The sequence below is a fragment of the Herpailurus yagouaroundi genome, unplaced genomic scaffold (assembly GCF_014898765.1).
Source record: "Herpailurus yagouaroundi ecotype Mexico unplaced genomic scaffold, PumYag 419, whole genome shotgun sequence".
Lineage (NCBI taxonomy): Eukaryota > Metazoa > Chordata > Mammalia > Carnivora > Felidae > Herpailurus > Herpailurus yagouaroundi.
Genome location: NW_024412636.1, coordinates 641730 through 665709, shown reverse-complemented (window position 1 = coordinate 665709; position 23980 = coordinate 641730). Strand labels below are relative to the sequence as shown.

At 54.6% G+C, this 23980-nt stretch overlaps 1 protein-coding gene across 7 annotated transcripts in view; it reads left to right on the top strand.

The window, feature by feature from the left end:
• IQSEC1 (IQ motif and Sec7 domain ArfGEF 1) overlaps positions 1 to 23980 on the top strand; it is a 171937-nt gene that overhangs the window by 80271 nt on the left and 67686 nt on the right. The window contains exon 1 of one of the 7 annotated variants that reach the window (XM_040463738.1): positions 1099 to 1252. The exons of 3 other annotated variants lie outside the window; for them this stretch is intronic. In XM_040463738.1, the coding sequence (XP_040319672.1) occupies positions 1116 to 1252 (137 nt within the window). In that variant the 5' untranslated portion in view covers positions 1099 to 1115. Of the gene's footprint in view, positions 1 to 1098; positions 1253 to 18311; positions 18578 to 23980 lie in introns of those variants that run through there. 3 more of the 7 variants (XM_040463739.1, XM_040463742.1, XM_040463741.1) reach the window with 3 other exon arrangements.

Sequence of the window (23980 nt, the reverse complement as noted above, 5' to 3'; positions counted from 1 at the left end):
TGCCCTTCTCTAGGGCATTACCTCTCACTGGGTTGTAAAGAATGCTGTGTGGTCATTCCGTCCCATGGCACCCCCTTCTCCTGGCATCGGCTATTATCAGTCTTTGGCATTGTTGCTCAGCTGGTGGGTGTGTAATAGTGGGTCACCGTGGCACTAATTTGCATCCCCCTGATTGCTGATGAGGTTGGGTCGTTTTTGCCTGCTTATTGGCCATTTGGATCTCTTCTTTGGGGAAGTGTTTTTGCCCATCTTGGGCTTTTTATTTTCTTGTTGATTGGGGGGATTCTTTAGGCATTTGAGACTTGAATCCTTGATCATTTATGTATGTTGTAAATATCTTGCCGTTTTTACTCTTCCTGGGGTCTTTGGGTGGACATCTTCATTTCAGAGTTCTTTTTTTTTTTAAGTTTATTTTTTTATTTTGAGAGAGAGAGAGAGAGAGAGAGAGAGAGCAGGGGAGGAGCAGAGAGAGAAGGAGGGAGAGAATCCCAAGCAGCCTCCACACTGTCAGCGCAGAGCCCAGCTCGGGACTCGAACTCACGAACCGTGAAATCATGACCTGAGCCAAAATCAAGAGTTGGACTTTCAACCGATGGGGCCGCCCAGGCGCCGCATTTCAGAGTTCTTCATTTAAGTAGTCAAATTTATCTCGAGCTTTATTATCAGTGTTTTCTGTTTTAAGAAATCCTTTCCCACTCCATGGCCGTGCATATTCTGTATGTTTTACATTAGATCTTTGCCTGGAATTGATTCGTGTGTGGCGTAAGATAAGGATCCCGTTCCAAGTGTGCACACGCACACACACGCACACACACTATTACCCAGCACCATTGGATGAGCCCTTTTCCCCATCTGCCCTGCCCCCCCTCCCCCCACATACCCATACCTTTCCGGGGGTGGCGGGCAGGAGCCCAGGACACGGGCTCTGGACAGGAGGAGCCAGCAGGAGTGTGGTGATCAGGGACAGCCCCCGAGGGCAAGGAGGGCTGTGCAGGCGGCCCTCCCCCACGGGACCAGCTGCCACTCCTGCCAAACAGGTCTGTGGGGCTGTGGCTGTCACGTGTCCCGCTGGCGCTGACTCGGGCTCTGGCGGATTAAGCAGGGGCTGAGGGCTTATGACCCACGCTGGCCACTGCATAGGCCCGGGAAGGGCTGAGGGAGCTCATCTACGTGGGCCACAGAGGAGGCCCCTGGGGCCAGCGAGGCCGTGCTGTGTGCTGCAGGAGACCCCCACCCAGGGCACTGGACCAAGGTAAGGGAGGGCCAGGGCGATCCCTGGCTGTGTCTTCCTTGCCCACCTCTGGGTACCTGCGTCTGGAAAATAAACGTCTCCTCCTAAGCCCTTTGCATCCGGGTCTGTTTGAGGCAATGGAAGTAGGAGGTGGAGGGCCACAGCCTGCCACAGGGACCTGCCAGATCTCAGGCCACTATGCGAACCCGCTTGAGCCCACACACAGGCTCAGGCACCCAGCCCACCTGTCTCCCAGGGGGCTCTGCGTCCTCTCCAGTGTCCAGGGCATGCCTGCTAGAGAGAGAGGGTCACTGCCAACCTCCAGTCGGCCCTCCAGATCCCGGTGCCTTTCCCCGGGCAGTGGCCAGTCCCTGGCCTGGCAGGACATAGCCTTACTGCTCTTGGAGTTATCAGGGCAGGGAGGGAGGGAGGAAGTGGGTGTGGACTGAGCACCTGCTAGGTGCCAGGCACCTCCCTTGGAGTAGGAGTAATCTTTACTCCTACCAGGCAAACCAGGGCAGATTTGCCCATTTAATAGACGAGGAAACTGAGGCCCAGGAAGGGGCTGTGGTTCAGCAGGGGCCTGGGCTGAGAGCATGGCCCGGCAGCATCTCAGCGGAACATCTCCAGGGCCCCGGAAGTTGTAGGCTCTGCTCCCACCACGGCCTGCGGACTCCCCTTGGTTGCCTGACAAGGCACATTCCCTCTGGAGCAGTGTCGCTCCTCCCCAGGCTCTCTGAGAACTTCAGGTCCCCGGGAAGAAGTGAAGAGCAAGAATCAGCCTAGAACTAGGCCAGGACTAGTGTGCCTAGCCAGGCTAGGACCTGGACAATGGTTTGTGTAGTGGGGGTGACAACAAGAGGGGCCCCCTTCTCTGGGTCACTCTGTGGCTACAGTGCAAATGTGCACAAATGGGCCACCAACACTGCCCGTGTCCCAGCAAGCACAGAGAAGGTTTTTACAGAGAAGGTCGATACCTGAGCTCCCTTTTTTCTTTCTTTCTGGGCTTCTTATTTTCGGCTTATTTCTAGGAGTTTACTGTTTGCTTAGGAAAGCAGGCCCGTGGTAAAAATGTTCAACATTACAAGAAGATACAACAAAAACTTCATATGCCCCCCACCTCCCGCTCAGAGCAAACATGGAAAGCGGTTTTGTGGTATCTGGTCGGAAATATTCAGGAGCTCTCTGTGTGTGTGTGTGTGTGTGTGTGTGTGTGTGTGTGTGTGTGTTTATTCCCCGTGCTGTATTTTAAAGAAAACACCCAGCAGCTCCCTCTGCCTCTATCCTGTGGCTTCCCTCTGGGCCTTTAAATCCGCCCACTCGGCTAGAAAGGCCGGCTGCCTCCTCCCTCCAGAAGGCACACATATTTGTGGACGCTGGCACCAGATTTTCCTCGTCAGCAGGACTCGAGGGAGGCTGTAGCCTGGCACGGGGCAAACAGGGGGATTGTTGAGCTGCAAAGAACGGTCCCTCTGTGCCCCATGAAGGCCCAAGTTGGGAGACCAGCTCCCCCTCCTCCCCACTCCAGCAGATCTGGGGCTGGAGCGAGGGCGGAGCTTGGAGACCTGGCGCGGGCCCAGCCTGGCTGCCAGCTGGCCATTGGGTGACCTTGAGCATGCCCTGGCCTCCTCCGGGCTCCTGACTCGATGCAGAAGCCCAGGGCGTGCAGCAGTCTCTCTGAGAGGACTGAGGGTCTGTCTCCTTGAAGACCCAAGCAAGCCACATGTCACCCTTTCCACCTGAGTTTAAGCCCGTGATGTGGGCTGGGGTTTTCACTGCCCTCCTGCTCAGATTTGATGGGATTCCATGAGGCAGCTTAAGTCAGTGCTAAGTTTTGCTGATGTTTTCTCTGGGGGCCTTGTGATTTCTGGACCTGCCGGTGGCTTATCTCTGCCGTGGAAATCTCCCAGAGGGCTTTCTCTGGGGCTTTCCCTCTCCCAGGGCCTAAGAAAGGAAGGCACAGGTGGCTGCATGTGGCCACATGTCCTGCATGCATGATTACAAGTCCTTACTGGAAGGGCTCCCTGCCCCCTTGAAGGAAGAGCCAGATCCACTGTCAGTGTGAGGAGAGTAATAGCAGGGACCCCACCCAGTGGGGCGGAGCTCCAGGCGCTTCTAGTGTACAGATGTTCAGGTTGTGCACTGTATGAGAGCAGTTGGCAAAGAAAGAAATGGCAGTCTTGCCAAGCGTGGGCGTAAGAGGCTATGTCCACCAGAAGAGGGCGCCTTTTACAGATTCACATATGGGAGCCCTGCCTGCTGGTGGTAGAACCAGCCTTGAGCATGCTGACTGGCAAAGGAGAGATGCCTGGGAATGGGTTCTCCTCCCCACTTAGGCAGCCCTCCTATGCTTAATTTTTTAGACTCTCTCTCCAGGACTCTGTTGGTAACCTCAGGGGCAAGGGAACTCCATTCTCCTCCGTCTGCGTGAGTGGCTCAAGCAGATCCAGCCCGGTGAATCCTGAGGGAACTGGGCCATATGCCTGGCTTCAGGGGCCACAGAATGGCTTCAGTCAAAACAGACCTGGGTCCACGTCTCAGCTCTAGCTTTTCCCGGCTGTCTGCTCCTGGTCAGGACATCGGTGCACAGACCCTCCACTTCACCGTGTATTAATATCCCCCTCCCCAGAACTCAAGTAGGAAGGACCTTTATTTCCCTCTGCGCCTGGCCCCTTGAGAAATGAATGCTGTATTTACGAAGGCATGTTAATCTGGGGACAGGGACTCATGTGAACTAGACATAACTAATTTCATCCACAAATATTTCTGAAGCACCTAGTATGTGCCTGGCACTGCACTGGAGCTGAAATAAATGGGGAATCGAGCAGACACGATCCTTATCCTCACACAGTTGTGCAGCATAAGAGAGGGAGACGCTCCCCTGAGCAGCATCCACGGTGCTAGGAGACATTCCTCGATGGGGCCTGTGAGGAGGTCAGGCAAGGCCTCCCTGAAGGAGCTGAGGCATGCAGGTGGAGCCGGGGTTAAGTAGGTGAAAAGAGAGAGACGTGTGCTGGACAGAGGGACTGGCCTTTGCAAAGGCCCAGGGGTAGGAGCCAACTTGCCGGATAAGAGGCTGAGGCCGCGCGGAGGGGGAGGGCAGAGGCCGAATCTGCGAGGCCTTGTGGGCATAGCGAGGAGTTTCGTACTCATTTCTTAAGCAGTGAGGAGCCAGGGTTCGAAGCAGGGCAGTGACATGTTGTTAGATTGAAACGTCAGTGAAATTGGGTTTGAGCCCTGCTCTGCTTCCTAACCCAGCCGCCCGCCCTCTGTACAAGGAGAGCTGGGGAGGAGGGGGCCTTAGATTCTTCAGGCAGAATGGAAGAGGTTTGAACGAGGAAGCTTTGGGCGGGTCCGCGGTCTGGCTCAGCGGCCCCTCTCTACACCTGCTCCAAGGCTGGGCGGTACCACCCTGTCTGGCCCGCTGTGTCCAGTCTGGGAAGGTCAGGCTGCAGTTCTCCAGAAGGGCGAGAGGTGGCGCCAGCGCCCCAGCGGTGGCCGGTGAACGCCGCCCCGTGCCAGGACCAGCCTAGTGAGTGGTGGGATTGGGGCCACTCTGATCAGGCCAGGGCCAGCCACACTGCCCCCTGCTCCTCACCCGCACCCTGACCCAACACCCAGACTGCTGGTTCGGTGGCTCTGGCCTGCAGTTTTCGCCACCCTATCTTTCGTCCTCTACAGGGAGGGCTCCACCAGCTGTGCCCTGAACTGTGGTCTCAAACCGATCATAATCTGCCAGCAAGCCCAACCTGGGGACTTCTGGGTGAACCCCCACTTTACAGGGCAGTGCCGGGGTCCTGATCTCTGATCTGCAGTTAATGAAGTCCCAGCCTCACAAGGCGGACAGGGGCATTGACAAGTCACGTGTGTAAAATACAGAGTGCCCAACAGTTAGTCTAGCCAGTGCTGGACATCTAGCAAGCCTTCAGAGCCTGGAAGTCCCTTCCCCAGCTCCACGTGGCCCCTGTCCCTCGCACTGGAGTTAAAGCACAAAAGGAGCCGATGTGTGTTGAATGAAGAAGTGCCCTTTCCAACCAGAGGCTGCATCCCAGAGTGGGGACCCTCATGGCTCGGACCATCCACCGTATCGAAACCCGCTTCCCTGTGATCTGTGCGTCTTGCATTTTGTGCGAGTGCCTTGGTACTTCTGGGCCTCTGTCCCTTGGGTAAGATGTGGACTTTGCCCTCTGTGTGGCTGGGAAGGTTGCCGCGCCCCAGTGTGAGCGCCGTGGAGCACCGGGCACAGAATCGGTGCTCCGGAAGTGGCAGCCGCGGCCACTGCTAGTGTACCTAACTGTCCCTAGCGTAGAACTCCAGGTGACCACCAAAGGAGGCCAAGGGAAAGGAGCTAGAGGCTGCATCGCAAGCAGCCTACAGCAGGAGGGAACTTACTAGAAGGTAGCCTTATCCCCAGACTGTCGAGGAAAAATGGGAAGCAAGCCTGGAACAGGGCCCCTCCTGAGAGCAGGCGTCAGGATCCACTAGGGATGCCTCCCAAGAAGGAGGTGCCCACTGATCCGTACTTAGGCACCCGCAGGCAGGGCCGAGCCCGTGAGAGGCCCACCGGGGGCAGCCACCATAGGGATATTGGCCCACTGTGGGAGGGAACAGGAGGGGTCTTGGGAGAAGAAATGGCCTCAAGGAAGACAACCGGGTTCCAAGCCCCGTGCCCCCACTCCTGGCTTCCCATCCCCATGCGCGGCGGGGATTACCCTTAACCAGGGTAATAATTACCGCGGACGTAGCTGACATGTTGAACAAATTGTTGTGTGCTTGTAATTACAAATTGCATTTCTAACACTCCAGGGGGTTCCCAACCTTGATATCTTTGCTATTAGACACATAAATTATACTCACTTATGGAAATGGCGAGAGAGACCAAAATTGTCTGTGGGTTGTGCTGCGTAAGGGATGCTCGTTGTGGATCCGCTCCAGGAGTCTGGGGTGGCCCAGTCTGGGTCTTAAGGTTTACTCTTATTTCGTGGGGTGGGGTCGCATTCCCTTACCCGCTCCAGGCCGGCTTGGCTCAGAGGCTCCTAGGCTTTCCCTGCCCAGGCCTACAGGTTGGAATCCCAGCTCTGCCACTAGCAGGGGAGCGGCCTCAGGGCATACCGCTTAACCTCTCTGTGTCTCCCTTTCCTCGTGGGCTACGCAACAGGACTTGACAACTGGCCGCAGGAGAGCGTATGGGGAGCACTACCCAACATTCGGAGGTGCTCCCCCGGGGGGCCTGACCTTGTGGGATGGCAGCCTAGTCTTGTTCCCAAAAGGATGGGAAGAGGGCCTTGACCTCCCCGCCAACCCCCCCCTTCCCCCCCCCCCACCCGCCCCTCCACTGGGCCCAGGCCCCACCTGGGCCCTCCCCGGCCTTCTGCGGCGGTCAAGTTACACTACATGCTTAAGGATATTTCTTGTTGGAAAAAAGCGTACTCTCAGATCCCTGAGACCCAAGCCACATGAAATGATTCCGGGTGAGCCACAGATTCAGCGTTCGGTAACAAGGAAAATAATCACGTGGGACCCAGAAGAATGCTATTCCCTTCCTAATGCTCTTCCCGCCCTTCCAAGTATTTCAAGACCAAAGTGTCAGTGGGTGCTAAAGTTCTTTAACGCCTCTTTATCACTCAAAAGAAGGCTTAATTGTATCTTATTGTTTTATAGGAAGTTATATAGTCACATGGTTCAACAGTTAAAGATACAAAAGGCACACAATGAGCACTGAGCTGCCCTCCCGGCCCTGTCAGGTTCCCCCAGAGGTAACTGCCATCCGGATACTTTATGCATATGTCAGCCTGCATGTGTTTACTCCTCTCCCTTCCTTCTGTACCCGAATACAGCATTCATCACCTTCCTGGTTTCACCTGGCAATATATCGTGTATCTCATTCCCGATCAGGATATAAAAGTGATCCTTCTGTTTTATGGGTGCCTTCTATAACACGGATTCTCCGTACTTAACTAATTCCTGTGTTAAACAAACACAGAGCGGGACTAGAGCACAGGCCGTCTGCGGGTGACAGGATCCAAGCAGGATTTTATAACGGTGTTTTGGTGATTTGTTTTTATGGGAAAACTGAATTTATTCTCAGTGAGACTGGGATTCTTTGTTGATGGAGCATATATAGTTTCCCTGATATAAAGAATAGTGTTAAGTAATCGGTATACAGGTGCTATGTGGTCATTGGGAAAACCAACCTGGGGCTAAATCCAGGCCGCTTTTTTTTTTTTTTAATGAACTGGTTTCTTCTGCTCTTTAAAAAAAAATTTTTTTTTAATGTTTATTTATTTTTGAGAGAGACAGACAGAGTGCGAGCGGGGGAGGGGCAGAAAGAGAGGGAGACCCAGAATCCAAAGTGGGCTCCAGGCTCTGAGCTGTCAGCACGGAGCCCGATGCGGGGCTGGAACTCACAAACAGAGAGATCATGACCTGAGCCGAAGACGGACGCTCAACCGACTGAGCCACTCGGGCGCCCCAAATCCAGGCCACTTCTGCCAGCAGAATTCTGCCCCCTTCATCCTGTGGCCTCATTCCTCACTGCTCACCCGTCCCCACTCTTCGCACTCCACATAGATGTAGATTTTGTGTGTACAATATATGATTCTACTTTCCCAAGCAAACCAAGCTTTTGCCTATGCTGTTCCCTGTACCTGGAGTGCCCTTCTCTTGCCGGGCCACCCCGTGAATTCCCTTTCGTGCCACAAATCCCAAGACAGGCATCACCTCTTCCAGGAAGCCTTCCCTAAATGGCCATCCCCCCAGCCCTCTGCCAGGTGGCTCCCACACTGCACTGGTGGCCCGTTTCAGTGCCCTGGCTAGTGCAGATTCATCAGAATCACCGAGAGTGTGGAAATTTGCATTTCCGTTGATTTGAGAACCACCGGTGGTATGGGAAGAACACAGGCTGAATGTCAGTGTAGAGGTGGGTTCTAATCCCAGCTCCGTCCTTTACAGGTTGTGTGTCTTTGGACAAATTACTTAGCCTCTCTGGGCTTCAGGGCCTCCGTGATAAACTGGGATGCCTACCCACCGTATAGAGCGGCTGTCAGGATTATGTGAACTCCTGTGGGAACAGGGCTGGCACCAATGACTCTGATTTGCCTGCAGTCCCTTTACCCACCAAGCTTCCGGAAGGTAGGGCCCACGCCTCTTTGGTTCTGCATCCTCTGAGATACGCAGCCAGTGCCTGACACGTAATAGGTAATCATAAATGTTGGGGGCGGTTGTTGAAACGCATTCAGGAACGCCCACGTTCTCCGTTATAGATTTATTCAAACAATGACTCAGACATCACACGTATCCCGCATCCATTAATTCCGAATCAGTGGAGTCGAGTCAAGCTGGTTGCCGTCTTCCTCCCCCTGGGACAAAGGAAGGTGTTTAAATCAATAACATAAAGACGATTGCAGAGGGGAATGTTTAACCCACTTAAGAGAAGCTGTCGGTTAGGAGCACTTAGTGGCATCCGTTCGCCAAACAGGCGTCCCCAGCACTTGTTATAAATGAACGTTATAAATTCATTAAGGGAGAGGGCCGCTGGGGCACTGGCTTGGCACCCCCGCGGTAGCTGTTTCTGTGGTATGCACGCACTGCAGAAGAGTAAGCCAGCTGCTTCCCTACTTCCAGGCATTCCCTGGAACGCCACGCGTCTGGATCAGTGGTGGCCGGCTGGGACGTTCCGAAACAGAGCCAGGCCTTGCAGATTTCTGTATTTCTTTCTAGATTTCCTCACGTTACCTGCTCCCTTTAATACAGATGGGCCCCGGTTTAAGCAAAGCGACTAGGAAAGAACCCTGAATACGTCAAGGATGGTCATTCACTTTGCTTAAAGGGATGCCTCTTTTATTGATAAAGTCTTGAGCGGCTGGATCCCGTAAGCAACGGGCACGCCGGAGATGAAAATGGGTAGACTTCCAGAGACTATCTGTGGTGTAAAAAGGGGCGCTGGCCCCGACAGAATAAGACAGGGGCGAGAACGGGGAGCGGGCAGGGGGCCTGCCTGCCATTTCCAGCTCACAGGCCTTGTGCCATCGCTCTGGTTGTCCTGAGTGAGAATGACTGGGTCAACAGGACTCACTCATTTATCAGACATTTATTGAGCACGTACTGTAGAGCAGGTGCCATCTGGATCCTGGGGACACCGTGGTAAACAAAGTCCCCTCCTTCACATGAAGATCTTCGTTCTGGTGGAGGGGACAGACCGTAAACAAGCAAGTAATTAAGCAAGATAAATATAGGCTGGGAGATGGGCTTCACAGGGAATTAGATGAGCTAGAGAGAACGGAGATGTGCTTTACCTGGGGGTGTCCCAGAAGGTCCCTCAGAGGAGGTGACAGCAAGCGGGCCGCCGTCTGTTGGAACATGTGTGTGCGGTCTCAGAGCCCTTCACATGTGGGGTCTGTCTCTTTCCCAGACTGTAGGCGTGGGGGTGGGGCTTGGAACCACAGAACCCAATTCCTCCTTCCTCTCTCAAACTAGTTCAAGGGGCCCTCTGAGCGTGAGCTCAACCCCAGGGCCGGCTTGTTGAGGGAGGAAGGGAGAGGCACAGGCAGCTGGGGAGAAGGGAAAAAGGCAGGACTGCTTGCCCGATTTGACCGCACCCGGGCCTCTGGGACGCCTCAGCAGAACTGGCAAAAGCCTCAAGTCCTTCCCAGGCCTGGCCACCACGATGCCCCTCCTGCCTCTCCCCAGCTGCTCTCCACTCCAGAGGGGAGGTGGGGCGTTCCCCAGGGCAAAAGGAACCGGGATTTGTGACCGGGGTCCTGGGAGCTGGCGAGGCGGGGGCAGTGGGAGGCAGAACTCTTGCTGGGGGCCCAGCACTTGATATGTCACTGAAGTCTTTGCAACAACCTCAGTGATATGTGTTGTTATCCCTTCCCATTTGACAGAGGAGACTGAGGCTCAGAGAGGCCATGCCCGAGACCACCCTGCCAATAAGGGGACAGGGCCGGGAGTCTGACTCCATAGCCGGTGGGGCATGTGGGGGCTAGATTCGCTTTTGTTATTTCCATTATATCAGCCACGAAGGGAAATGGTCTTCCGCGGGGGACTTCTTGGAACTAAACCTTGAAGACCAAAGGGAATGGTGTTACAAGCACAGACTTAGGAATCAGACAGCCCTGGGTTCAAATCCTTACTTACTAGCTGCTTGGCCTCAAACAAATTCCTTAACCTTTCTTCTTTTTTTGTTTAATGTTTATTTATTTATTTTTGAGAGAGAGAGAGAGAGAGAGAGAGAGAGAGTGCATGTGCACACAAGCGGGCGAGGGGCAGAGAGAGAGAGGGAGACAGAGAATCCAAACAGGCTCCAGGCCCTGAGCTGTCAGTGCAGAGCCCTGACACGGGGCTTGAACTCATGAACTGTGAGGTCATGACTTGAGCTGAAGTCGGATGCTTAACCGACTGAGCCGCCCAGGTGCCCCATTAACCTTTCCGAGGCTCAGTTTCTCTTTCTGGATGATAGGATGAGGACAATAATAGTAGTATGTTCCTTAGAAGGTTATTATAAGGCTTAAATGAGATGATAGGTAAAGCATTTAGCATGGAGCCTGCATTCAATAAGCACTTTGTGTAGGGGGAAGACCAGGCAGGTCTAGCTTCGTGGTTACGTTCATGGTCTGCAGGCCAAATGGACAGGTGCTCAAATCCCTATCATCCAGCCTCTAGGTGTGTGGCCTTAAGTAAGTTACTCAACCTCTCTGAGCCACAGTGTGTCTGTAAAATGGAGGGTTGTTGAGCATTAAATGCGATCACTTCTGTAAAGTGCCTGACCCAGAGTGTGCGCCCCATGATGGGTGGCCTTGGCCGTCTCGGGAGGTAGCAGTCCCCGGACTTAAGGAAGAGGCAGGTAGAGGCAGGGAGGTGGGGAGAGGAGGTTCAGAAAGACCCATCCACTTGCCCAAGAGGCAAGATCGAACATGAGATGCTGGGAAGCCAGGTTATGACGCCACCAGGTGCCCACGCCGTGAGCCTTCCCACTCTGTGGGGGCAATGGTGGCACAGGGGAAGGGACTACCAGGCTCTGAAGGCCTGCTGGGTATCCGGCACTGGCTAGGCAATTATGGGTGTTCTTGCCAAGCCCCGCACTGCTCCTGCAAGGAAGGTGTACAGGTGAATACACCGAGGCCCCAGGAAGCTAAGGGGATTGATAGGGAGCTAAGATGCATGTCCAGGCCCACTGGCCACAAGGCTGCCTCTTCCACCTGCAGCGGAGAACTGAGGTCCCTCTCAGGTCCAGAGAGTGGACACAGAGGGGTTGGACCTGGGAGAGGCCTGGAGTCATTTTCCTGGAGCTGTCCCCAAGGGAGGGCTGACTCCCTCCGCATAAGCATCGTGGGCCCTGCCCCTCTATCCCTGAGGATCTGGCGGTGGCTTCCTTCTGCCACCAGCCAGGGAAAGGAGGGGCGAGTTTGAGGGGCTGAGGTGGGGGTCACTTTTGATTGTATCCAGGGGGCTGGCAGGGCCGCCTGATGGGAAGTGTGGTGCACAGTGTGATTCGGGGGTCAGTGCAGGCTCAGGGAAGAGCCCTTCACTGGTGAAGGTAGCAGCTCAGATGCTTGCTTCTAAATTTCTTCCTGATGTCGTCAGGCCTCTTGAATCCTGCGAGAAGACTGGCAAATGGCCATTTCCCGTCCACTTGAACAGAGACCCATAATTGCAGTAGCTGCACTCAGAAGCCACAGGTCTGTTCTCCACAGGCCCTGCCCCCTCACCTCCGGGCCAAGCAGCCAGCTTATCTGGCTGGGCCCAGCAGAGGGACCAGGACAGATGGAGCATGCCCACAGGAGTGGCCAGACCTAGGAGGGATGCAATGAGCACCTTGTGACCCACGGCCACCACCACCACCTCCGTTCCCTTTTATGACGAACTATCGCCCACTGGGTGGTAGGGGTCGCAGTGGGTGCTCGGGACCTAGAAGCATGGAGGGCTTCTTGGAGGAGGTGATCATTCCCAGCTGTTTTGTTCACATTGTCAGTCACTGAGCACATCCTGAGTTTTTCAGAGCTCCTACGGAGCCATCCTATACTGGTACGGGGTTTTGTTTCGTTTCGTTTGGTTTCTCCTTGCATCTGACCCTGTGTCCTAACCATGCGGTTCTGTTATTGCAACCCCTCCCTAAGGATTTTCCCATGCCCTCACAGCCTCTGTTAATCCCCTTGTCAACTGTTGGCATAACAGAACTGCGTCTAATTTTTATTGTTCATTTAAAGACCACAGGAAAACAGCCTTCTTACACCTCAAACCACAATGGTTCCCTGACTCTGTGGTTTGCTTTGTCAGAGCAGTGGGGAAGGAGCCATGGAAAGGAAGTCAGATGACCAATTCTTGGCTGTGCCCCAGAGTGACTTGGGGAAGTGTTCCCCCCCTCCCTAGGCTCAGGCTCCTCACCCAATAGTCAGGCATCACTGGGTTCTGGTGACTCTTTCCAGCCCTGAAGCCCTAGGCTATGCTAACGTTAAAGCCACTTGAATCTCAACCGTCGCGGTCCAGGTCTTGGTGAACCCAAGTACTGCTGAGCTTTTATGGTTGGGACTTAACTCCGCTGGTGGCTAGTCACGTAGAGCAGTGGCGGCGTCTGAACCCCACCACCAGGAGAGTGGATGGAGAGCCATTGTCCCTGCCTCCAAGGTGCCCACAGTCTAGGTGGGGGGTTCTCTCCCCACCTAGGGGATGGGGCACCAGGGAGAGGCTTCCCCTGTGATATTTGGGCTGTGTCTTGATGGTTGAGTAGGACGTTGCCAAGCAGATGAATAGGGCAGCCCAGGAAGTGGGAAGAGCATAAGCAAAGGCACTGGAACAGAGGAGTGCATGGTGCATTCTGGGAGGAGCTATATCGTAGCTAGGTAGCTGTGAAGGAGGCTGGAAAGAGTCAGGGACTGAATGATAACCAGTGAAAAATGCTTGAAATTTTTTAAAGTAACCTGTCCCTTAAGATCAGCTTGATTTGTTTGGAAATTTTCTCTACTGGGGGGCTGACTGGCTTCTCTGAGGTAACACTACACAATTCTGCATTCTGCACAGCTGTGTCTGGTTTTCCACAGCATGCAACACTCAGACGAATAAGTTCTGTTCGGTACGGAACCCACGCCTCAGTCACCCAGGCCGTATGCTGGATTGTGCGAGTCCTGCTGTGTCGTGCCGACAATGGGGTACTGTGGCCCAGGAGGCAGGACTCCTGGGCCAGTGTCTTTGTCTGTGGTAGTACCTGGCCACACACACCCCAGGGCACATCCCTTTGGCACCCTGGGCCTCAGTTTCCCTGTCTGTAAAATGAGGGCTTGTGCTGGAAGGATGATCACAGCGTGTCCTCCTGGACCCAGCATCCTGGCTGTGAGATAGGGAAGTCCATTCAGTGTTATGAACAGATTAATGATCAACAGGCACTGAGAGGGGAACTCGACTCCAATAACACAACTCCAATTGATTTTCGTGGCTGTCAGTAAGACACCACCTACTTGAAGGACAAGGAAACCAGGGTGGCCCAAGAGGTAACTTAAGTACAGTACGGAATTTGGGGTCTTTGAGGACTGGCTCTGGAGGGCTTGAGTCTCCCACAAGATGCAAGACCTCTGGTCCCGTGGGTTGCTGTGACTTGTATTGATTTCTGTATTGCACCGGCTTTTTTTTTTTTTTAATGTGTATTTATTTTTGAGACAGAGAGAGACAGAGCATGAATGGGGGAGGGTCACAGAGAGAGGGAGACACAGAATCTGAAACAGGCTCCAGGCTCTGAGCTGTCAGCACAGAGCCCGACACGGGACTCGAACCTACGAACCATGAGATCATGACCTGAGCCGAAGTCGGACACTTAACCGACTGAGCCACCCCAGGCACCCCTAAAGTTCTGAAAACTATAAAAGGGTATAAGAGGATGAATCACTGAATTCTACTCCTGAAATCATTATTGCATTATATGTTAACTAACTTGGATGTAAATTTTAACCCACGCCCCCCCCCACCCCATAGAGTGAAAAGTCCTCCTTTCTCCTTCCCACCCCTGTCCTAACAAGCCTTCAGGCTTAGAGGGCAGAGGCCCATCTCCAGGAATCTCTGGAAACCCTAGTTTCCCTTCCCAGAGGCCACCACCAGTGCCTGTTTCTTGGATCTTCATTAAGAAATAGTCTATGATCATATCATGCTATATAAGCACACTAGTGCTCTGTATATTTTATTGTAAATACATATCACAGTTTTCTGAACTTTTTTTTAAATTTTTTTTTTAACGTTTATTTATTTTTGAGACAGAGAGAGACAGAGCATGAACGGGGGAGGGGCAGAGAGAGAGGGAGACACAGAATCGGAAAAAGGCTCCAGGCTCTGAGCCATTAGCCCAGAGCCCGACACGGGGCTCGAACCCATGGACCGCGAGATCGTGACCTGAGCTGAAGTCGGACGCTTAACCGACTGAGCCACCCAGGCGCCCCAGTTTTCTGAACTTTTAATCACAGTGTCACATCTCAGATCATTTCCTGTCAATGTGTATGGTGCTGCTGCCATCTTGTTAACATAGGACTCCACTGATGGGCGTATTGCAGGTTACTTAACTGGTCCCCATCGAGGGACATTGAAAGTCTCCTCCTCCTTGTTCTGTGTTACAAAGAACTAATATCCTCGGACCTAAGTCTTTGTGCACATGGGGAAGGAGCTCTGTAGGCGTCATTCGTAGCTGTGAATCGTCCCGTCATGTGGCCATCTTGTCTGAAGGTCACCTGGCCGGGCCCTATAGTTTTAATCGCCACCTTCCCCATGACATACGACTTCTGCTTTTCCAGGGTTTGTCCACAGCAGGCCTGCACAAAACACTTTATTTTAAAAAAGCAGGCAGGGGACCAGATTTGATTCTTAGGCCGGATTTATTCAACTGCTGAGCACCTCTGTGCCCCAGGTCTCATAGTAGGCCTGAGGGAGGCCTGGCAGTGGCAATACAGCTCATTGGTGTGATGGGAGGGCAGGTACAGAGTAAACCTGGGAGTGTGTAAGAGGACTTTCTAACTTGGACGAGGGGCTGGCTAGGGGTGGCTTTCTGGGAGAAGTGACAGTGAAAGCCAAAACCCAGAGCCTTAGCCATGAGCCAGACACAGCGGGATTTGGGGGGTCTGAAAGAAGTATTTTGCTGCTGGAGGTGCTGTGTGTACGCAAGGGGCATCATGAATGTCCAGGGCTGGAGAGATAAGCCTCAGTCAGGGCACACGGGCCTGGAGCCGGCCGTGTGGAGGGACTGGCCTTCATCCCGGCAGCTCCAGGAGAGGGACTGCAGAGGTTGGCTTTCGGGTGACGAGGCACTACATACATGTCTGATGGAAGCAGAGCAGGGAGGCTGTCAGAAGCCAGGTGGATTGGGATGAAGTCGGTCATGGAGCATGAAACAGGCCAAGGCAAGCAACTCAGGGCTGAAACCTAGGATGGGACAGTGCAACTAAACATTTTCATGACTTTCTTGAATCTTACACCCTATATATGGGCTCCTACTCATTCCTCAAGGCCTAGCCCCAAAGTCCCTTCATCTTGGGAGCCTCTCATGGGGCAGAGTTACAGGCTCTTCCTCCAGATTATCTTAACATCATACTGGGGACACTTGTCACATCAGTGTCCCATTGAGGCCTCAGATGACAGGCACAGAGTAAGCACTAATAAATGCTTGCTACATTAAATTAAACGGCAAGGAGAATCTGCCAGGGTAGATGTGGTCCATGAGCCACACTTTACCGTTGAGAAACTGCAACTCGGAAGGCTGAGCAATTTGCCCAAACGGAATATGTAAGAAATCTGCCCCGTCTAGTCATTTTAGCAGAAAAATTGGCTCTCTCTGCCTCTCCAGGCTGGAACTTTTTCGCTCGCCTCCCGATTCCCTACATTATTAATCTGCGAGGCAGTTAACCCAGCAAAAGCAAGAGGTACACTTTGTAGGAAGATAAAACAGAACAAGAGAATTAAGAGGCATTTGGTTTCCAGGGACTCCATCCTCTGGTATTCCAAATACTGAAGGGGAAATTCAACCCCCTTCTTCTAAATCCCGGCCGGAACCATGTCGCCAAGACCATCCTGGCAGGCGGCTAAGGCCGTGGGTCTGGACAAGTGCCTGGAATTCTTGGAGAATCCAGGTCGTGAGGCTGTCGGAGCCCGTGTCTGGAGTGCTCCAGCAGCTGGGCTGGGGGAATTCTCTTGGCTCCATTTATTGCAGCCTATTTTTAGAGGGCCGTTCAAGCTGGGGTGGGAGTTTTCCACCACCCCCAACTGGACTATTTCAACCCTATCCCCTCCTAACTCCCTCCTCTCCCAGCCAGGCCGCTGGATGTGGTAGCAGTTTCTGAGCAGCGTGTCTCAGCAGTCTTCTCCTTCCAGAACCCTTGTGTGTAGGTCCTTTGGTCCATCTTCCTGATTCCGACCATCTTGGTGGGTAGGAGGTGATAGCTCATTGTGGTTTTGATTTGCATTTCCCTGATGACTGGTGATGTTCGACCTCTTTTCATGTGTCTTGGTCCTTCATATATCTTCTCAGAAGAAATGCCTATTCAGATCCTTCGCCCATTTTTTTAACTGGGTGATTTACCTTTTTATTGTTGAGTTGCAAGAGTTCTTTATGTGGCATGGATACTATACCCTTATCAGATATGTGATTCACAAATATTTTCTCCCATTCTGAGTCTTTATTTATTTTCAGTGTGGCAGAGACAACAACAGATGTGAAGAGAAGATATGTGGAGATGGGCAGTGAGGGGCACTGGATTCCCACTCAGCTTGTTGCCTGGGAACCCTGGTACACTAAACTGCATCTAGGGGTGGCCTTTTCTTGTGCTGCAAGCTGGGCCAGCCCAGCCCTCTTCCTTCACTGTCCCCCATCCCACCCCACCCCACTTTCTCCATATGGGAATAACACTCATCATTAGGCTTTTTGCACCACCCCCTCCAAATGAAAGTTTCAAAAAGGCACAAGATGATGTCCCTGCATTAGTGGCTTCCTATAGCTTCCTGACTCCCGCAGAACTGCCAGCTGCCTAGCCCTCCAGGAAGTGGATTTGCAGGTGGGGCAGGTGGGGTCTTGTTTGTATCTGTGGCTGCTTGATTGTCTCCCAACCATATTTGGGCATTCCACAAGTGTGGGTAGTGGGTGCTATGCCTGCCTTCGTGAAGCCCAAAGACAGATAATAAACATGTAAGTATGCAAATTGAGCATAGCAAGCCATGACTGCTTATGGTAGGGAGAGCTGAGCAGCTCTGGAAGAGGAAGTGAGGGAAAGCCTCTTAGAATTAACCCAGTTAAGGGTAAGCCTCAGTTTCCTTTAACGGAAAATGGGGCCACTAATAGCTCTACCTCTATCACAGTGTCTTGAAAACCAAATATAGGTAACGAGCTCTAATAGCGAATTAGGATGACTGTGAAGCCTGCCAAGGGCGGGATGTGGGGGGGGGGGGGGTTGAAAGTTGTCTCTGGGTGAGGGAAGAGTAGGAGGTTGGGTAGGCTTAGGGAAAAAGAAGCTGCTTTCATCAGATTCTCACCAAAAAGTCCCCAAATGGGTGTCCCCAGCCTCAGGATGGAACCCACTTTTTTCTCTGGGGCAGGAGCATCAGAGCCCACAAACCACACCTTTCCGGGGAGCAAAGGCCTCATTTTATAAACCGAGGCCAAAGCCGGGATTGGCAGACATTGGCGCCGTCAGCAGAGTAGGCTACAGCCGGTTGGTGTGGGTTTTGTATTTGCTGTGCTTACACGTTGGGGAGGAAGATATGTATGTGTGGGGACTCTGTTTTGGAGGGAGCGCACCGCCCTCCCGGAAAAGATACAAGGGCTGCTGTCCCCCCAGAAAACTTCGCCCCGGCTCTCCTCCGGACTTGGCTCTGCTCGCCCCGCCCCCGTGCGCAGCCCCGCCCCGTCCTGCCCCGCCCCTTGCGTGCAGCCCCGCCCCCGCGCTTCCCCACGAGGCTCCGCGCGGCCCCGCCCCCCCGGCGCAGTCCGGCCTCCGGCCCCGCCCCTGGCCCCGCCCCCTCACGGGCCACATTCCTCCGGCCGGGCCTCGCTCTGCGCCAGGCGGGCGGGTGGCGGCGGTGGTGGTGTGGTGGTGGAGGAGCGGGCTCGGCTGGTCTGGGGGCTCAGACTTGCGGCCGGGAGTAGCGGGAACCGGCGGGCACTGGACCGGGTGACCCGACGTGGTCGCGTGGCGGGTGGTCAGGTCTCCGGGTGGTCGGGTGTCCGCCCCGGGATCCGGCCGCCCCGGCGGGAGTCGGCAGTGCTCGGCGGGGCCTGGGTCCCGGGCGCCCGGCCCCGTCAGCTCCCGCCGCGGCCGCCATGTGGTGCCTGCACTGCAACTCGGAGCGGACCCAGTCCCTGCTGGAGCTGGAGCTTGACAGCGGGTAAGGGCCCTGGGCGGGGCCGAGGCCGGGGGTCGGGTCGGGTCGGGGCGGGTGGGGGGGTGAGCGCCCGGGCCTTGGGCGAGAGGGCTTTGGGGAGGAGCTGCGCGGACCTAGGCCGGCGGGGCGGGGTGGGGATGCCAGCGGCACCCAGCCATCGCACAGTTGGCGTGCGGTATGTTGTGGGTTCGTGAGAGCCGGGTGCAGTGTTGCCTGCGTTGGTTTGGTAGAGTCTGTCGGGACTGTAAGTGCGAGCGTGTGCCGGAGAGGCTGCGGGGATGGGTGTGCCGGCGTGCGTGAGACCGTCAGGATGTGTGTGGGGAGTGCCTGTGCGTGAGAGAGGGAGGAGGGCTGACAGGGTGGAGGGAGGCTGAGTGGTGTGGGCGCACCCGGACCTGGGACCTGAGTTTGTGCGTGTGAGAAGAGATGGTGTCAGGACGGGGGCGGGGGGGGCGGCTTGAGGGGGGTGCACTCCCTGGCGAGTGACTGTTGGGATGGGAGCTTGTGTGGGGGTGAGCTTCCGTGGGAGAAACTGATGGGAGTGGGTATCGGTGCCAGCTGAGAGCGAGCGGACTGGAGTTTGTGAGTCGGAGTGTGGCCCGCGGGCATCGTTGCGGGCGGGCGGAGGCTGCCAGGGAGTCTCCCCGTGGGCCTAGTTCCGCGAGACCCTGGGCCTGTGTCCAGGGTCACGCGTGCGCCGTCAGGGAGACCCTGGGCAAGCGCGTGTGAGGCTGTGCGCAGGTGCTCCAGGTGTGCTCCCGGTGTGCTCCCGGCCGGGCCACCCAGGAGTGCGTCGGGGAACCTGAGATCTGTGTGGCTGCCGCTGTTGTGTTGAGTGCGGCAGTGAGGGGTCTGCCGGTGGGATAGCGTGTGCGTGTTTATGTGCGCCTGGTGTGCTCAGGGATGGAGTCTGTGGGGTCGGGGGAATAAACGTGTATCCCAGAGAGCAGCCCTTTTCTGCTTTGGGGCTGTGGGTGGCTGCCTGAGTGTCCAAGGCCCGCATTTATGGAGAGAGGGAGAGAGAGAGGGTGTGTATGTGCTGAGAATATCGATTTCCTTGCTCCGCTCGCCAGCACAGCTGCCCCCCGAGCTGTCTGCAGGCCCCTCGGAGGAGCCAGGCGGTGGGGCGGAGAGGATTTGTTGACAAGCTGACTGGGCTTGCGTCGGGCCCCCTGGGGGCTGCGGGGGCAAGCCCACCTGCAGCCGTTTGATCTCTGAGTTCAAAAATTCTGCAGTGTGTGTCTGGCAGTTGCACTGAGAACATGGGTGTGTTCCCCTCTGCGCCTCCTCACCCCAGGAGCCTGGGACGCTGGGCCCTGAAGGCTCCATGGGTGGTTGTGGGGGTGCGGTTCCCAAGAACCCGTTGCTTCTTGTGTCTGGGGTGGGGGCTGGGCAAGCTGCAGCTGCAGGGCCAGCTGTCTAGAATTGGTGGCATCAGTCCGAGAATGGGGGTCACGATATTCATATCCCACACGTGCCGCTGCCTTACGCAGCTGTCCCACCCGGTATTGCATTTGCATTCTTGTCCTTGTGGCTCTGGCACCCCCCACATCGCCGGAGAGCAAACTGAGGTTGAGTGTGTTCGTTCTCATCAGCACCCCTGGCTCTGCGGTTTATTGAGTACCTTCCGTGAGCATTCCCTGTCTAGGCACCAGAGACACAGCAGGGAGCAAAACTCAGTGTTTGTCCTCCTGGCACCAGTAGACTGGCGGGGACACAGTCGGCATGCTCTGCAGGCTACACCTCTTCCTCCACTCCCAGCTGAGAGAGGGTTTCCCTGGTGCCCCTCCGTTAGGACCTCTCCAGTGTCACCTTTCCAGTTGGGATGCCCGTGGCCACCACTCATGTACATTTCTCAGTCCTGCATCCCTTCTTATTGGAAGTCCTTCTTTGTATCCAATCTAAATCTTCTAGCTGCAGGGAAGCCTGCTTTGGTCCTTTTGTCGTCAGGGGTGGTGATGAACCCCTGCTCCTCCAGTCTCAGAACACGGACCAGGTGTCCTGGAGATTGAGAAGCCCTGCTCCAACACAGCCCGAAGTTCACCCTTCGGCCTCAGAGCAGGTGGATCACTGCTGTGGAGTGCCTGGTATGTGGTTCTGAAGGAAGTGGGTGGGGTGGGAGAAACAAATCAGGCCAGCTCCTGGCCTGTGGAGGCTTAGCCAGTCGCTGCTTGGGCTGGCTGGCTTGCCCCCCCACCCAGAGTCCCTCCAGCTGGCCATTCCAGATAAACCCTCTCTAAACCCAGAAAGGAGCCAGCATGCTCCAGAGACCTCAGGAGACCCCCAGTCTGTAACAGCTCCAAGACAGCCCTTCTAAGCACAGCCATGCCACGCTAACAGCCCATGGCACCTCACATGGCAGCACCATGATGGTTTGCTGTTTGAGACTTGCAGCAGCCCAGGCTGCCCTTTCTGAATGGGCTGTTAACCCTCCCTTTCTTACCCTCCCCTTCTAAATGGGCTGTTACGATAGGGAATCCAGCGACTTGACCAGAATATGACAAGGGTATCCTGGAGTCGAACCCAGATGTTCTGATGGAGGGCCTCTGGAGGGCCCCTGCCAGCCCCTGCCAGGATTTTCAGGCTTTTGCTCAAGGAAGCCGGACTATGAACTAGCTGTGCTAATATTTACACAGCTCCAGTTCAAAAACATGGACAGGACTGACAGCTGCACGGTCAGACAGTGTGATGACTGGGCAAATAGGTGTTTCTGGAAGGGACTGAACAGGGCTCCCCGGGCTCCAGGAGCTCAGGATGTATATGTGTGTGTGTGTGCGTGTGTGTGGGTGCTATCTGACCAGATTCTGTGGAACGAGGTATCTTGGTTTGCCAGGAGAATCTGTGAGTCCAGAGCAGCTCAGGGCATCAGCAGAGGAGGGCTCGGGGAGGCAGACGGACGTTGTTTGAAATCCCAGCTCAGCTTTGTGACGCTACGCAAGTTGCCACATCCCTCTGAGCCTCAGTGGCCCCCTCCGTGGAAGGGGATGATACCCCGCTTCACAGAGATGCTTGAGGATGCGTCCGACAGCCCTGGCAGTGCTAGTCGGCCCCACGTCTCCAGCTCCAACTGTGATTGTCCAAGTCAGCACTCTGCTCTTCCCACCGCCAGTGACCTGTGGGATTCTCTTCCTTCCCCTTTTGTAAATTTCCTCTGAATTGTGATGACGTGTGGAATATCCGCCCAGTGGACTTGCACCAGGCCAGGGGCCCCAGGGGAGATCTCCGCAGAGGTGGCCTGGGCCTCCCAGGCCCAGAAACGTGTGTGTGTTTGTGTGGTGGGGGAGGATGCTCAAAGGGCGTTGAATGTGATTTATCATTCGTCCTCAGAATCGAAGCATAATGAGTTTAAAGGCCATTAAGGCTCTTGAAGAATTAATTGGTGCAGCCTTGGAGAATCTGGCCGTTCACCCTGCCTGAGCTGCTGCTGAGAGGCAATGGATGGTGATTATGGTGGAAAACATGGCACGGTGCCACCTGGACCTGCCACTCCTCTGGCTGCTGTGGCTGTACCCCTAGACGGGCAAGTGCCCCTTTAAGCCCTGGGCCTGTGCGTCCTGATGCCTGTGGCCAAGTGGTAGGCACAGCCAGGTGTCTGTAAGCGAATGCACCCGCATGCTCTCCTGCGCTGGGGGGTGCTTTGTTCTCAGGAGGTGATTAAGACCCACTGTTGCACTTTCCTGTGTTCCTTTATTCACTCACCAGCTACTGAGCCCCTGCTTTGTGCCAGGCCCTGGGCTAGATGTAAAGGAACCAGGATTAATGATTTGAAACCACGTGTCACAGAACACAGGCCTCGGGGTGGCACAAAACCAACTCTGCCTCTTCCCAGCTGTGTGGCTTCGGTGATGTTGCCTCCCCTGTCTGAGCCTTGATTTTCCCATCCATGAAATGGGGCTCCCCGGAGGGGATATGAAGCTTGGCCAGGTGACTTATACCTATCAGATGCCCCAACAAGTGACAGCTGTCAACATCAGCCGCTTCTCTTTGGAGAGCTACTGAGTTAAAGTGGCTCCTCGCGGTTTTCTTTTTCGGTGGCTTCTGGAACTGCATGGCTTTTTGTGCAACCCCCGTCCTTGAGGGTAAGGCATGGTCCTAGCTGCTCTGACTTTAATGTCCTTTTATGCTTTATTTGAACGTAGCCATGGCTTCCCTGCTTCATGATGGAGAGAGTCATTCTTTCTGTTTTCTTTCCTTGGTTTGCCGCTTTCCTAACATGGTGACAGTCTAATCTGAACTGAAGGCCCAGATGCAGAAGCATAGCAAGAGTCCCTCCTTGTTTGTCTGGACGGGGAAACTATGACCACATTTGTTTTTTCCTCTTTGCTCAAAGGTCAGTGTAGTAATAATAATAATAGCATTCCGTCCCCATTTGGGGAACAATTGGGGAAAGGTTATGTGACTTGCCCAGGGTCACTGGCCGGCAGGTCTTAGAGCTGGGGTTTGTACTCAGTCCACCTGGCTTTGGGGTCTGTGTTCTTCATTAGCCAGCCCGTGCCTCCTCTGGGATTAAATAACCTTTAACAAAATATGTCACCGTCACAATGGAGTCTTTTGCATCTTTCCCAAGCCATGGAACAGGTGTGTCTGGTATCCCCTGGTGTCATCATTTCCAAAATGTTCCCAAATGTCCCAGCGTCAGGCTGGTTTGATGACAACCCTCTGGGCCCCCCTGGTGTCTCGCCAGACCCCTCAGACCCCAAGAGCTGCTCCCCCAGATGCTCCAACCGGAATCTGAGACCGAGCCCTTTGGTCCCGAGCACTTGTGCAGTCTGAAGGGAGCACACTTGCCCCAGGCCAGCCTCAGCACAGACCGGGCTCTTGGGGACAAAAGCCAGCTGTCCCCTGACTCTCTGCAGGACCAGAGCAAACACAACCAGCTTCTGCATGGTGAGGAAACCCAAGGCCAGGGCCTTTGACGTCATTAGGAGACACACATGCATGTGGGCTGCTGAACTCGCTCCCACGAGAGAGGAGAAGGACTGTTAATAAACTGGAAAGTTTGGAAGAATCCCCAGCTAGGAGACAGCCTCCTCATTCAGGTTCCCCAAAATCACCTGTTGCCCAAGCCCAGTCCAGGTCTGTCCACCACCATGAATACTTTGTCCCCGGTGGCTGTTTTAAAAGATGGAAGCAACTGGTGTTTGCTTTTCCTTTTTCTGGCAGGGAGGCTAGGTGGCACAAGAATTAAATGAGTCAGTACACGTGAAACACTTAAAACCGTGCCTTATCGTATTATATACAGTAAGTGCTCAATAAATGTTAATCATAATCATTGTGGTTGTTACTATCCATCCTGATTCTTGCTAAGCTTGGAAGGTTCTCTCCCTCCAGAGGCCTGGGCAGAGCTGGCTGTAACTGGCTGTTGGCATTCAGCCTCCCTAGAAGCTCCGGCGCCCGTCACCTCTT